At 48.1% G+C, this 12,606-nt stretch overlaps 1 protein-coding gene across 2 annotated transcripts; it reads left to right on the top strand.

The window, feature by feature from the left end:
• Positions 1 to 1,082: 1,082 nt before the first annotated feature.
• On the top strand, positions 1,083 to 7,952 carry LOC144098652 (uncharacterized). Of its 2 annotated transcripts, none has more exons than XM_077631456.1 (3): positions 1,083 to 1,623; positions 4,028 to 4,220; positions 5,824 to 6,011. In XM_077631456.1, exons 1-3 carry the CDS (start codon positions 1,279 to 1,281, stop codon positions 5,871 to 5,873), a joined length of 588 nt encoding a protein of 195 aa, XP_077487582.1. In that variant the 5' UTR covers positions 1,083 to 1,278; the 3' UTR covers positions 5,874 to 6,011. The 2 variants fall into 2 exon arrangements, with proteins under 2 accessions (XP_077487582.1, XP_077487581.1); XM_077631455.1 differs by having other exon boundaries at positions 1,086 to 1,623; positions 4,028 to 4,230; positions 5,824 to 7,952.
• Positions 7,953 to 12,606: the final 4,654 nt, after the last annotated feature.

The following is a 12,606-nucleotide window of genomic DNA, read 5'->3' as shown; positions in this document are numbered from 1 at the left end:
TACCCCTGTCAACAGGCATGGAAGCCTAAAACTGCAGCTATGGGGGAACCCTGCATCGACAGAATTCTGTTCGCTACATATTGTTTTGAACAGCAAGCAAACGAATACCAAATGCCTCATAAGTTGGCGACATTGACACTGCGTATGGATGGCCTCGCCAATCAATGGTCATGTTATCAACGTCCATGTGAGCCCATAAAAAGTTATCACCGGAAGTGTACAAACACGCGACAAACAAGTCTAGCGCGAGCAAAAGGCACACTGCGGAGTAGGTTGGCGTCCTTTGAGGTCAACATGATATAATGCATCCGCTTTCGTCTGGGTCATCCTTTCCTTCTCGCACCCTGAGAAGTTCAATCTATGCAAACAGCCAGCGACAGGTATCTGAAACGCACAGCGGAGAGAGTTGTTCGAGCGCACTAAGCATGTGTCTGAGTGTCTGTGCATGCGTGTGATTCCAGCAGAGTTTCCTTTGCACTTCTGTCAGCAAGCGGTACAAGAACCCAACGCAAAAATGCACCTGGCGATGAACTCGGCTTCTGCACAAGCTTGGCCATCGTGCGTCACGTAGTATTATTAGTACCGAAGCAGATGAGTAGTGCAACAACCACTGAACAGCAGAGGCATAAAAAACAGTGCCGCACTGCAAGGAGATTAGTTGGGTGTATTGTTGGCTGTTTGAAACCGCGCGCGCACCAACTTGATTGATTCGGAGAGTTGATTCGAACGAATAAATTCGGCGTACCGCGCATGCAGTGCGGTCCCACTCTACGGCCGAGAGAGCACCCCTCCGCCGCTTTTAATCCTCGTTTAGTCCTTTTAATCCTCGTTTAGTTTAGCAGCTGGCGCGTAAAGTTTCGGATTCCCCGTTGCCGCCAGCATAGAGACAGACGGCGCAGACCACGTGCACACGGCCCGCCTGGAATCGCCTGGCTCGGCCTCGGCAGGCGCGGCGCGAACGCGTTGAGAGGGCGCTGAGAGAGTTGAGGAGGAGAAGAGAGGTGCCCCAGAGAGGAGGTATGCCCGCGCTGCTCACACGAGGGCTCTGGTGGGCTCGATTTATCTCGCGGGCGGGAAGGTCGTCCGAAGTTGCATTCGTTGATGCAGTCACATGATCGGCGGCGCGATTACTCCCCTGTACCCGCACTCTGTTGTCCCAGTAGTGCGCGCAAAAGCGAAGGTAGGGCGGAGCGGAATGATTTAGTCTGCCGACAAAGAAACTGAGGCCTCATCGGGTGAGTGACAGCACTCTACCAGCTTGTAGAGCTAGTGAGTAAAATGGGAACCGCGCGAGAAATTCCTTTCGAATCAGCGCCGACGGCACTCAGTGAAGGGGAGCGCGCAGCGTCGTACGCTGTCGGCGTGGTGCGGGGACACAATGGCGAGTTAGAGGCCAAGTTCAGAGGTTACTCCTTCACGCTGGAGCGCGAACACCACCCGCGCTACTGGTGGCGCTGTGCAGTTGAAACTTGCCCTTCGCGGCTCGCCACTATGTTGCTGACGGTCGAGCATTCGATGCTGAAGTTCAAGAATCACGACGAGGCAGAACATCGGAAGAACAGCGAAGACACGCAGAAAAAGAATGCCAGGAAGAGGAGATACGATGCCGTCTTCAGGAACCAGGTACGTGATGTTCCCGACAGCTGCCGCTACTGTTGAGTCGGGGTAGCCACCCGAGCGAAGGATGAACTGTGAGGAAGAGGCCGCTTGCTCAGATAACTTTGGTGGCCAGTGGACAGCGGTACGCGACGAGCGTAATGGGGCCCCGGAGCCGTTGGGAACTGTAATGGCCCCCAACGACCCACATAACGACTTGCCAGTACTACCGTTCCTCATCGGCTTATTTGGCGATGTCGCCATATCGGCGGATATGTAATGACTGAGTCGTCCGCTCGTGGTTTGAGCGCCGAACAAGGACCCACGTAGCCCCCAAACGTTTAAATAATGTTACTTACTTTACTTTGACATGCCTCGAGTGTTCCTAACGACCTCTTTTTCTAACTTTTCTTAAATGTTACAGATAATCGCTAAAGTGACATTTCCTTATCTTTATGAAACTACGTTAGAAATAAGCAACGTATATACAATTTTTGTTGCAGCGACGAATTACATTCCAGCACCAGTCCCGAAATTGGGACCTCAAGCATCCTGCAAGGGGCAAGGGTGAACGACGGCGTCAGTAAAGCACAACACTATAGTACGCCTAGTACATGTAGCTTGTACACTCACCTGATTCGGCGCGACGCGATGTGCTACACAAGTGTTGATAGTGCGTTGTTAATGAGTAAAATATGATAAAATTTGGGCGCTCTGTTTTTTTGCGTGTGTTGGAGGTGCAACTTTGTACAGATAGAAATGGTGATTTTGTGTTTGCTGGACATCATTGCAGCACAAACAGTGGAAATAAACCAGTTGTATCCTGGATACATCAGTATCCAGTATCCGCCAGTATGCATCAGTATCCAGGACACAACTTCGCCATTACAGGCTCTACCTATCGGCGCGCCGCTTTCAGGCAGTGCCTAACGCATCGATTGTCATTCCTTTCCCTTCTTAGAAGTAGTCTATCCGTTCAGACGACAGTGTGCGCTCCTATCCCTTAGGTTCCCGATTGTTCTTCGAGTATGCATATATACTGCGCGTTGGTTATAGGCTTTTCGCTGCTTCTGCGATGGAGCGCCTTCACACATAGCTTTACCGCATATTCGAATGGTCCGTAACTCTTCGTTTTTTTTTTTGAAAGGAGGGCGAGGGGAGGAATTCAGTAACTCGACGTTCAGATAATTGGCGCACTTCTTACGGTCCATTCAAGTCAGAATTAATGGGTTTTACTACCCATCATGTTATTTTAGTCGTCAGTCATGCGTGATTCATGAATTTTATTTGTTACTCATTTTGCATCACCAAAGTGAAGGTTGCATACTGTTATGCTTGCCAGATCAAGCAGTATACTCTTCTGTGCACGCAATGTTTTCTTCTTTTCTTTGTATGATACTGAGTCAGTCATAGGTGTGTTTATTTCGGTTGCAAAGGCCGTCCCTTATTTTGCAAAGAGTAACATTAATTTGCCTACTTAATTTTCTCATTTTTTTCATTAAGGACATATTCTATATTCGAATCGATATTTCATGGTTATTTCTGCATCTTCGTATTCCAATCGTAATCGAAAATTTCAGTATTCGCATACCCTACCTATAACTTTATTGTAACGCTGCATGCTTTTAACTTTATCGTAACGCTGCAATACAAGAGGTAGTGTTAGGAAACTTACATAACGATTCTACTTCGTTATTCTGAAGTTTGGTGCTATCTACTGGCACAGGCGGTCGTCCTGGTAGAAATCCCTACAGTGCCCCAAGAAATTTCCGGAGACCTTCACTACGGCGTCCTTCATAGCCTGAGTCGCTTTGGGACGCTAAACCGCCATAAACCTAAACCTAAGCATTCAAGCAAGCTGCCCTTATCGCTCCTGCACCAGAGTTTGGGGAGGCGCACCACTTAAGCACCGCCGATGTCGATTATGCAAAAGGAGCCTACTCTACTAGCAGTGACTCTGTCTGATGTCAGCGCATCAAAGAGTAAATCACCAGCTGTGAAATCTACCAAATTCGCTGGAGTCGTGATCAACCACCGCAGTCAGTCAGCAGTCGGTATAAATTTTGTTTGCTTGTCTGGTTGATTGTTTGTAAGCGACCACACTACTCCCCTATTTCTCTGTGTTTAGCCTCGAAAGTTACTCCGACCACATGTGTGATCAGTTCCTAAAGTGCTCAGCTGAGAAATATGCACGCCCTGCGAGCTGTGAGGCCATTCGTGGTGAGGTCAACGTGCGAAGTTTTGGCAGTGCGTCTTCGGGCGAGTATCTATGGAGGTGCGCTTTCTAAAGTCCGAGTCACAAATGAAGCAACTCGGACTACTTGTACGCAACGTGTAACATCAGATGTTAACAGAAACAAGGCCGCTTACAAACACAAACTTTAAAGAGCGCGGCGTTTAGCATGCCATTTGCGGCGGTGCGTTTGTGCAGCCCGCGAGGAAGATCGGTGACTTCCGGTACGTGCTGAAGAAAGAGGCTGACAACCTGCAGTACTGGCGCTGCGAGTACGCGGGCTGCCCCGGACGGTGCTGCACCGAAAACAGCTTCCGGGTGGTGGCCGGTCCAACGCATCACCTGCAAGAGCTGCATGTCGACATGGACCAGCGCCACTCAGTGGCCTCCCGTGAGACAGAGTACGCCAGCTAGAGCATTTTACATACTCATAAATTCTCGACAAACGCATTTTTTCAACGGGAAGTTGTTTGTGAACGCAATGTTACGCATATCATAAGATTTAATAATCAATGTATCCGCAGATCCCTCCTCGGAAAGCTTGTACTTTCTGCCATTATTGGCAAAAGGGCACCCCACTGTTTTTTTTTTATGGCAGCTTTAACTACTCGGTTAGAGCGCAGGACAAACTTTAAACGCAACAATTTACTACGCATAGGTTGATTAGACAATTCCCATCAATACGCTCACAACAGCTTCTTATAATGTTCTGCAGTCGTCTCAGAATTAAAAGCGATGTCCAAGAAGGCTGGACATAGCGAAGAGTCAAGGATCGGGAGGTAGACTAGCTCGAGCGCGATTGCTAGCTGGAATTCGATGATACAGTCCATCATCCCATTCAATAGGGCCCACTATTTGGGCGCTGTAATTGGAATAACGGTGGAAATGGCAAAAGGCGATTTTAGTTGTCTGTGAATGGCTAACAAATGGAAAACTTAATTGTCCCTCCTCCTCAGCCAGCTATAGCTTCCTGCCCAGCAAAAAAAAAAAAAAAAACATCCACTCACACTGTTTCTTGTCCACCATGCATCGGAACCTTTCTTTTCTTATCCTGCGCTCTATTTTTCGCTTCGCTGGTTAGTATTGCAGAAAAGGGCTTTATACTGCATTGCTGTGCTTGTTTGGAGATCCCCTGGTAGCTTATGGCTGCTACGTGACTTGCTTTATGACGATCAAATGTTTTAGCGAAATCCCTCAAGGCGGAGTAGATTTGTAATAAGGGAGCAATTACTCATTGACATCCACCCGAGCGCAGCCACACGGCTACAAAGGAGGGCTAAGCAGCTTTCTCAGAAACTTCGTAGTTAAAGAAAAATTCGGCCTGGTCCGGGGTTCGAACCCGGAACCACCGCTTCACCGGAGCAGTCGCTCTGCCAACTGAGCTAACCGCGGGGACGGCAAGCTTATGGTAGGGCGATAGCGAATTGATCAATAACTCGAAGTGGGAACAGTTTTGGTCAAATGCTTTAGGGGAATCCCCCAAGGTGGAGTAGATTTGTAATAAGGGAGCAATTACTCATTGACATCCACCCGAGCGCAGCCGTACGGCTACAAAGGAGGGCTATACAGCTTTCTCAGAAACTTCGTAGTTAAAGAAAAAAATGAGTGATGAGTAATTCCTGCATTGTTATAAATCTACTCCACCTTAGGGGATTCCTCTAAAACATTTGAACAACACTGTTCCCACTTCGAGGTATTGATCAATTCGCAAGCTTGCCGTCCCCGCGGTTTGCGCAGTTGGTAGAGCGACGGCTCCGGTGAAGCGGTGGTCCCGGGTTCGAACCCCGGACCAGGACGAATTTTTCTTTAACTGCAAACATTTTGGGAAAGCTGTATAGCTTTCCTTTGTAGCCGTATGGCTGCGCTCGGGTGGATGTCAATGAGTAATTACTCCCTTATTGCTTTATGACGGATCGTTTTCTGGCTCTGTATAGATACAAATCAGTAGCCCAGGGCCATGCGAAACTGAAATTATAGCGCTTTTTTTTTTGTAGGCTCTGCAACGACGCCGGCACTTCAACCGCTATGCAGCTCGACCGCGTAATCACCGACCAAGGGACACGTGCAGGCATCGAAGTTGCCACGCAAGAAGCCAGTCGAGAGGCGCGCGCTCCTCGCCAGCAAAAGCAGGAGGAAGAGAAACGCGAGAAGAAGCGCAAACTACATCATGAGGAGGAGCACGTGAGAGAACTGGCAGAGCAGCAGCCGGATCGTCGATTCGGTAGCCTTAGCAACTCACCGCCTGTCCATAAACGACATAAATCCGATAAACATAATAAACAGCACCTCGAGTCTGTCAGCAAGCAGTCGGTCATCGACTCGACTGATGCCGAACCACGTGTATCACCGGATAGACTTTTCGAGGAGAAGCCGCCGCATCCGCCTCCTCAGGAGGCAGCGGTCACGCATGAGGTCTCTGATGCTCGCTGTTGCAACGGTGACCTTAAGACGCAACGGTCGGGAATTGTGCACGCGGGATCGCCGGAGACACCACTCGACAAAAAAGGAGGCCCACATCTTCGTCCTGACAGGGCTCTTAATTGTGCCGCAAAATCCGCCGATGACAATAAGACGCAGCGTTCCGGAATTGTGCTCGCAGGATACCCGGGGAAGCTGTTAGCCAAAGGAGGCTCGCCCCTTCGTACCGACAGCCCTCTTAAATGTGCCACAGAATCCGCCGATGACAATAAGACACAGCGTTCCGGAATTGTGCTCGCAGTATTCCCGGGGGAGCTGTTAGCCAAAGGAGGCTCGCCCCTTCGTACCGACCACCCTCTTAAATGTGCCACAGAATCAGCCGATGACAATAAGACACAGCGTTCCGGAATTGTGCTCGCAGGATTCCCGGGGGAGCTGTTAGCCAAAGGAAGCTCGCCCCTTCGTACCGACCGCCCTCTTAAACGTGCCACAGAATCCGCCGATGATAATAAGACACAGCGTTCCGGAATTGTGCTCGTAGGATTCCCGGGGGAGCTGTTAGCCAAAGGAGGCTCGCCCGTTCGTACCGACCGCCCTCTTAAGTGTGCCACAGAATCCGCCGATGACAATAAGACGCAGCGGTCCGGAATTGTGCTCGCAGGACCCCCGGGTATGTCGTTAGCCATAGGAGGCTCGCTCATGTCTCCCGACAGCCCTCGTAATGAACCTACATCCATTCCACCGCGAAAGCTGTGCGAGGCTGCCAGTGCTGTTAAGAAAGAAAAGGAGGCGGAGTCCCCCGACTGCAAAGACAGCAGCGTCTTTGAAAGCGACGACGATCGTTCCACTGTAAGCTTCGAAGATGATGACAACAACGTGGACGAAGAATGTACGTTATGCACGCAGGCAGTAGGCAATAACGAGGAAAAGGCAGTTAAGAGGCGTGCGGAAGTAAAGGTCGAAGGCGAAGGAAGAAATGCCGCAGGCAACTTAGAGGCACGGGCACACGTATGCGCCGAATATGAACGCAATAGAGTGTTAGAGGCCGAGCAAAAGAGTTTTCAGGCCAACAACGAGGCCAGAGGCGTGTGTGACGTGGACGGCAACGGGCCTGGAACAAGCGCCATCCACGCAGGAGAAAACAGGAACAACGACAATGACAAGCGCTCGCACAAAAGCGCCGGCCGCTTTCGCGCCGACAGCAGAGGTCCCGAACCCAGCGTCAGCTACCGGGAACATCGCGCAGAATTGCTACGCATGGCAGGTGCCACGTGCGACAGCCGAGAGCGGGAGCTGCGAGTTGCTGTCCTAATGCGCATGCGCCGTCTTCTCGAGGCAGAGACCGAACTGGCGAACCAAGAGCGGCGTACTGAAGCCATACGGAGGATGCTGCTCCAGCGACAGCTAATGTGGATCATCTCGAACATGGAACCATATATGCCGTTCAGATAGGGTGGCAATCCATGTGACAGTGCAGCTGAACTAAGCACATGGTGCGACATCAGAGCTCGAAGGCTACCCGCAAGCTGCATCTTCAACGGAGCTAGAGACTGCAGAGTGCGTGTATCATGTGCCGCCTTGAGGAGGACTATCTAGCCTTTGGTGGCAATTATTTTACCATCAGAAGGCATTATCATTTCATTTTCATGTACTTCATCTTGAGGTGTTTGTAAATACAAGATTTTGTCTAGGATTTCATGTCATGACAGTATTTGTCACCTAAAAAAGTGCCTGCTGTTCAGATTGATACTAGTTCCCAGCTGGCATCAACTTCTTGCCCAATCCTATACGCTTTTACTCAGCTGTTGAGTAGTTAATTCTTGGTATAGCTGTGCTTTACTGGCATGCCCATGCCATATGGTATAAGCCAACCGCCTCACAGCAGAAGACGCAGTGCGAATCCTACGAGTTTGGAAACATATAGCTGAATTTGACGGGATCCATGTAAGTATTCGATTGCAATTTCCTTCATCAAGACGTTCAATAATAATAATAATAATAATAATAATAATAATAATAATAATAATAATAATAATAATAATAATAATAATAATAATAATAATAATAATAATAATAATAATAATAATAATAATTTGTTTTTGGTGAACGGAAATGACGCAGTATCTGTCTCTTACATCGGCGGACACTTGAACTAATAATAATAATAATATTTGGCTATCAGGGAAAGGAACTGGCCCAGTATCTGTCTCATATATCTTTGGACACCTGAACCGCGCCGTAAGGGAAGGAATAAAGGAGGGAGTGTAAGAAAAAAGCAAGAAAGAGGTGCCGTAGTGGACGGCTTCGGAATAATTTCGACCACCTGAGGATCTTTAACGTGCACTGACATCGCACAGCACACGGGCGCCTTAGCGTTTTTCCTCCATAAAAACGCAGCCGCCGTAGTCGGGTTCGAACCCGGGAACTCCGGATCAGTAGCCGAGCGCACTAACCACTGAGCCACCGCGGCGGGTGGCTGAACCGTGCCTTAAGACCTGAACCGCGCCGTAGGCAAAGGGATAGAGGGAATGAAAGAAGAAAGGAAGAAAGAGGTGCCGTAGTGGAGGACTCCGGAATAATTTAGAAGCGGCAAAAGGGGATAACATGTGCTCTCTGTTCGTTTGTCTTTTTGGCAGTTGTTTACCATGAATGTGATTCGTGTTGCTAGCTACTTCTGGGGCAGATACTGACATTTAATGAATGAAGCTGATTAAACCGCAGCGAACTGTGGAAAAGAGAATTATAAGTGAAACATTACGGAACCAAAAAAAAAAAATGAAGGGCGCTTAAGCTTCGCCTTTAAGAGTGAACGCGACAGCGTGTTGAAGCCCTGCCAGGGAGTCCCTGGAATGCCACTGCCTGTTCGACGTGATGCCGTGCCCGTTAGATACACAGAGCATTCTAGGAACATTCATTTCGCTGCAGCTGAACGCTGCGACCTTAAGACTTTTGACCAAGACTGTACCGTTCTTGCCGAAGTAACAAGGCTGCGTGGTTTGCTTAGCACTCGTATAGTGGAGCTCTTACAGTTGCCCTAAATATAAAAGGGCTGACGGATTGAGAGCTTGAGGGGTGGCATTAGTGCTCAACTATACCATCATCATCATCGGCAGCAGCAGCATGACGGCGCCCACTGCAAGAAAAGCTGCAAAAATTGGTTTTGAGGAAAAGAAATGGCGCAGTCTCACTTATCTCAGCGGACACCCGAACCACGCCGTAAGGGAGTGGTTAAAGGAGGCAGTGAAAGGAGAAATGAAGAAAGAGGTGCCGCAGGGTGATTCGCGGCTCGGGCACGGAACGGGTGCGCGGCCCATTAATACACATGTAAGCAAAATTTGCCGAAATATTTTTCTCGTTTCACAGAGACATCTGATTTCTTGCAATTTGCGAGTGCTATGAACAAGAGTGTGATAAAGTATGCTGCATCATTTAAAAATCTGCCTTTTTTAAAAACGCTGCAATAAATGTGTATTGTAAAGCTGGACACACCCTAGAATGGAGCTCTGTCCGCCGGGAATTTCCCCGAATCAAGCAAACTACATTTCTAACGCGCACGCTGCATTTGCTCACTTATACAGTCGTTTCTTAATTATTTTATTTCTTCAGCGCATGTCTCCGCGCGCCCTTCACTGAGTGTCTCTTGTCCCGGCTCCTTTATTTTCGAGCACAAACAAGCAATTTCTAGCTTTTCGAATTTGTTCAGTTCCTTCTTTTGTTTCACGCTGGTTCACCTTACAGTCAAATATATTTACCTATTTCTAGCTTTTAGAATTTGCTCAGTTCCTTGTTTGATTTTACGCTGATTCGACTTAGTCAAATATATTTGCCTGTCTAAGGAAGACTGTAAACAACAGCCGACACTTCACAGAGGTCTACTACTCTCGAGACGGGGTTTCTGAAAATGATAATTGATGCGTATGTACAGCCTTGGTCACAAGTCATAAGGCCACAGCGTTCAGCTGCAGCGAAGTGAATGCTACTAGAATGCTCCGTGTAGCGGATCATTCACAACACAAGTCAAGCAGGGAGCTTCTGTACCGCAAGAAGAAATCTTCCGCTAGCATTTGGAGGTTATTCGGTCTTTAACAGTGCCGTAATAGCTGTTATACGGCTAGAGCGAAACACATTTGGCCTTTAGACTTTTGACCAAGAATGTACGTACTGAAGCCCCCAGATTTTAGTCTTATGTGACCCTAATGACATGAAATGCTGGCGTATGAATTCTTTATTTGCGTTTATTACCGGCGGCTGCATTTTTATGGAGGCAAAACGCCAAGGTGCCCGTCGGCTGTGCGATGTCAATGCACGTTAAAGGTCCCAGGTGGTCGAAATTATTACGGAGACCTCCACTACGGAACCTCCTTCTTCTCTTAGTCCCGCCTTTATCCCTTTCCTTGGAAAGATTATGTATCTAACGCTTTGAGGTATATTAAAAGTCTTTTTATTTCGCACTTTTTCTGGATACGTTAAACTTATAAATACACAAATGGAACTGAGGGAATGGTCCTCGCGCATTAGCCACATCACGAAAGCCTGGCCTTGTGCAAAGAAAAAGTCTCTCTTGTTGGCTGCTTTCATAAAAAAAAAATCGGCAGTGGCTTAGCTCATCTATGGCAGGATATACGTAGCAGGAGGTACGTTTCCCTGGTTGAGCTTGTTGTTCTGGTAATGCCAAACGCAAAGTGTCATACATTGGATTACTCACTGGTGTCAAGTCCTTTTGGTGCCACAGTCTGTCGCACACACTCCAAATGTGTCGAAACGGATTGTTCACAAAGTTTGCTTCAAATGTCCGGGTCGCAGATGTACTTTCGGAAACTCGAATGGTGTGATCAGTCACACGACGGACCTTCACATCCTCTTCGGTTGGTTCCCGTTGACTGACGCCTTCCATAGGCTTTATCTCGGCGGCTATGCGACGTCTATTACGCTCGGCAGTCTGGCGTCTCCGTTTGGCAAGGCTTTCCTCTCTCTATTTGGGCGTTTACGCTGCTCTCTTCAACTTCTGACGCTCATTCTTTGTTTGTTGAGTAGCCAACTGTTAGGCGACAACCTCAGGATCGGAAGAGTTAATAGACAGTTTTAGCTGTGCGTACGCGAGTGCTTGCGTACACAAAGTGCTAAGGCGCTGCGTGCGTTACGCTGTCCGCTCCGAAGTATAGTTTTGGCTGGCCGTGCGGTAGCGTCGCTCAAACGAACGCGTAAACAGTAGCGCCATCTAGTGACAAGAAGTCAAAGCACATCAACGGTCGGTCGAAGAAAATTTCATCCGTTCTGAGTACCGAGGTTGAGGAGCCGGGTAGTAGAGGTGCTGGGGTGTAGGCGGATGAGCTCAGGAGCTGCACGAAGGTTGCCCTCCGCCTACCCCCAGCACCCCTACTACTGTGCCATAAGACCCCGGTGCATGAGACCGAGGAACACACGACCGTCTATTAGGACTTGGGACAGAATACTCGTGGCCGACGTAACACACGCACGCTCGCTGGTCGGAATTTGTACTAAGGTGTTCTGTTTCTTGTTTTTTATCTCCTCTCAGTAAATTAAGAATGCATGGTCACACGCTTCGATCACGGGAAGTTGTGGTGCTGGCCAACTGGTAAATTTGGGAAAGAAATTTTTCGGATGTGTTCAGATAAGTACAGCATTCGGGTTTGCATGACCACCTTTTGTTTTCACTGCGATTTTATTATGGGATGGTTTAATGAGCTTACGCGAAAGAATGGGTCTCAGTATGTTACATTTTAGTTAGCACAAAGACAGTCTTAGAAAATTGTTTGTAAGTTTTGTTTTTGCTTCTTATATTTGTTAAGAACGTGGAACATGAACGTGTTCTCTGCATAGTGTAAACTACCTTAGGCTCGGCTGGTGTGAGAAATTTTTTTTGCAGTATTCGATATTTGGAAGTAATTTGCGTTAGAAGTTTGTTTATAAAACGATTAGGTCAAACTTTCGCAGCCTTTACATCAAACATACCCGCAGTTACGGGTCTTACATGAAAGGTGCGTAAACTTTCAGTTGTACTTTGTGGTTGAGCTACAGAATAATACAGCAGAATGTGTCCTTATTCCCGGAGATAAGCAGCTTCTCTGCATGCTTTTGCAAGTTACTGCTGTTTGTGTCCTCAGTGAGTACAAGTGCTTCCGAAGGCATGCAGATTTTGCTACAGAAATTTGAGGGTTTAGCAGTGAACACGAAAAGCTAACGGCAACTAGAGGGTCGGACGAGATGGTTAAAAGCCCTATCTAATCTCTTCGCAACCATACAGAGCGATATCCAAGTAGAACACAAATTGTGCTTCTAACGACTACTTTGTGCTACTTTGTGTGATTTGTGCCTGCTGCTCCTATAATAAAAATGGC

This window comes from Amblyomma americanum, chromosome 7 (assembly GCF_052857255.1).
Source record: "Amblyomma americanum isolate KBUSLIRL-KWMA chromosome 7, ASM5285725v1, whole genome shotgun sequence".
Classification (NCBI taxonomy): domain Eukaryota; kingdom Metazoa; phylum Arthropoda; class Arachnida; order Ixodida; family Ixodidae; genus Amblyomma; species Amblyomma americanum.
The sequence above is the reverse complement of the archived record's forward strand: the minus strand, read 5'-3'. Positions and strand labels throughout refer to the sequence as shown.

Coding starts and splice junctions, on each gene's coding strand:
- LOC144098652 (XM_077631455.1), top strand. CDS start 1,279: ATGGGAACCGCGCGAGAAATTCCTTTCGAATCAGCGCCGACGGCACTC. Junction 1,624..4,027: donor ATGCCGTCTTCAGGAACCAG/GTACGTGATGTT, acceptor GCGTTTGTGCAG/CCCGCGAGGAAGATCGGTGA. Junction 4,231..5,823: donor GTGGCCTCCCGTGAGACAGA/GTACGCCAGCTA, acceptor TTTTTTTTGTAG/GCTCTGCAACGACGCCGGCA.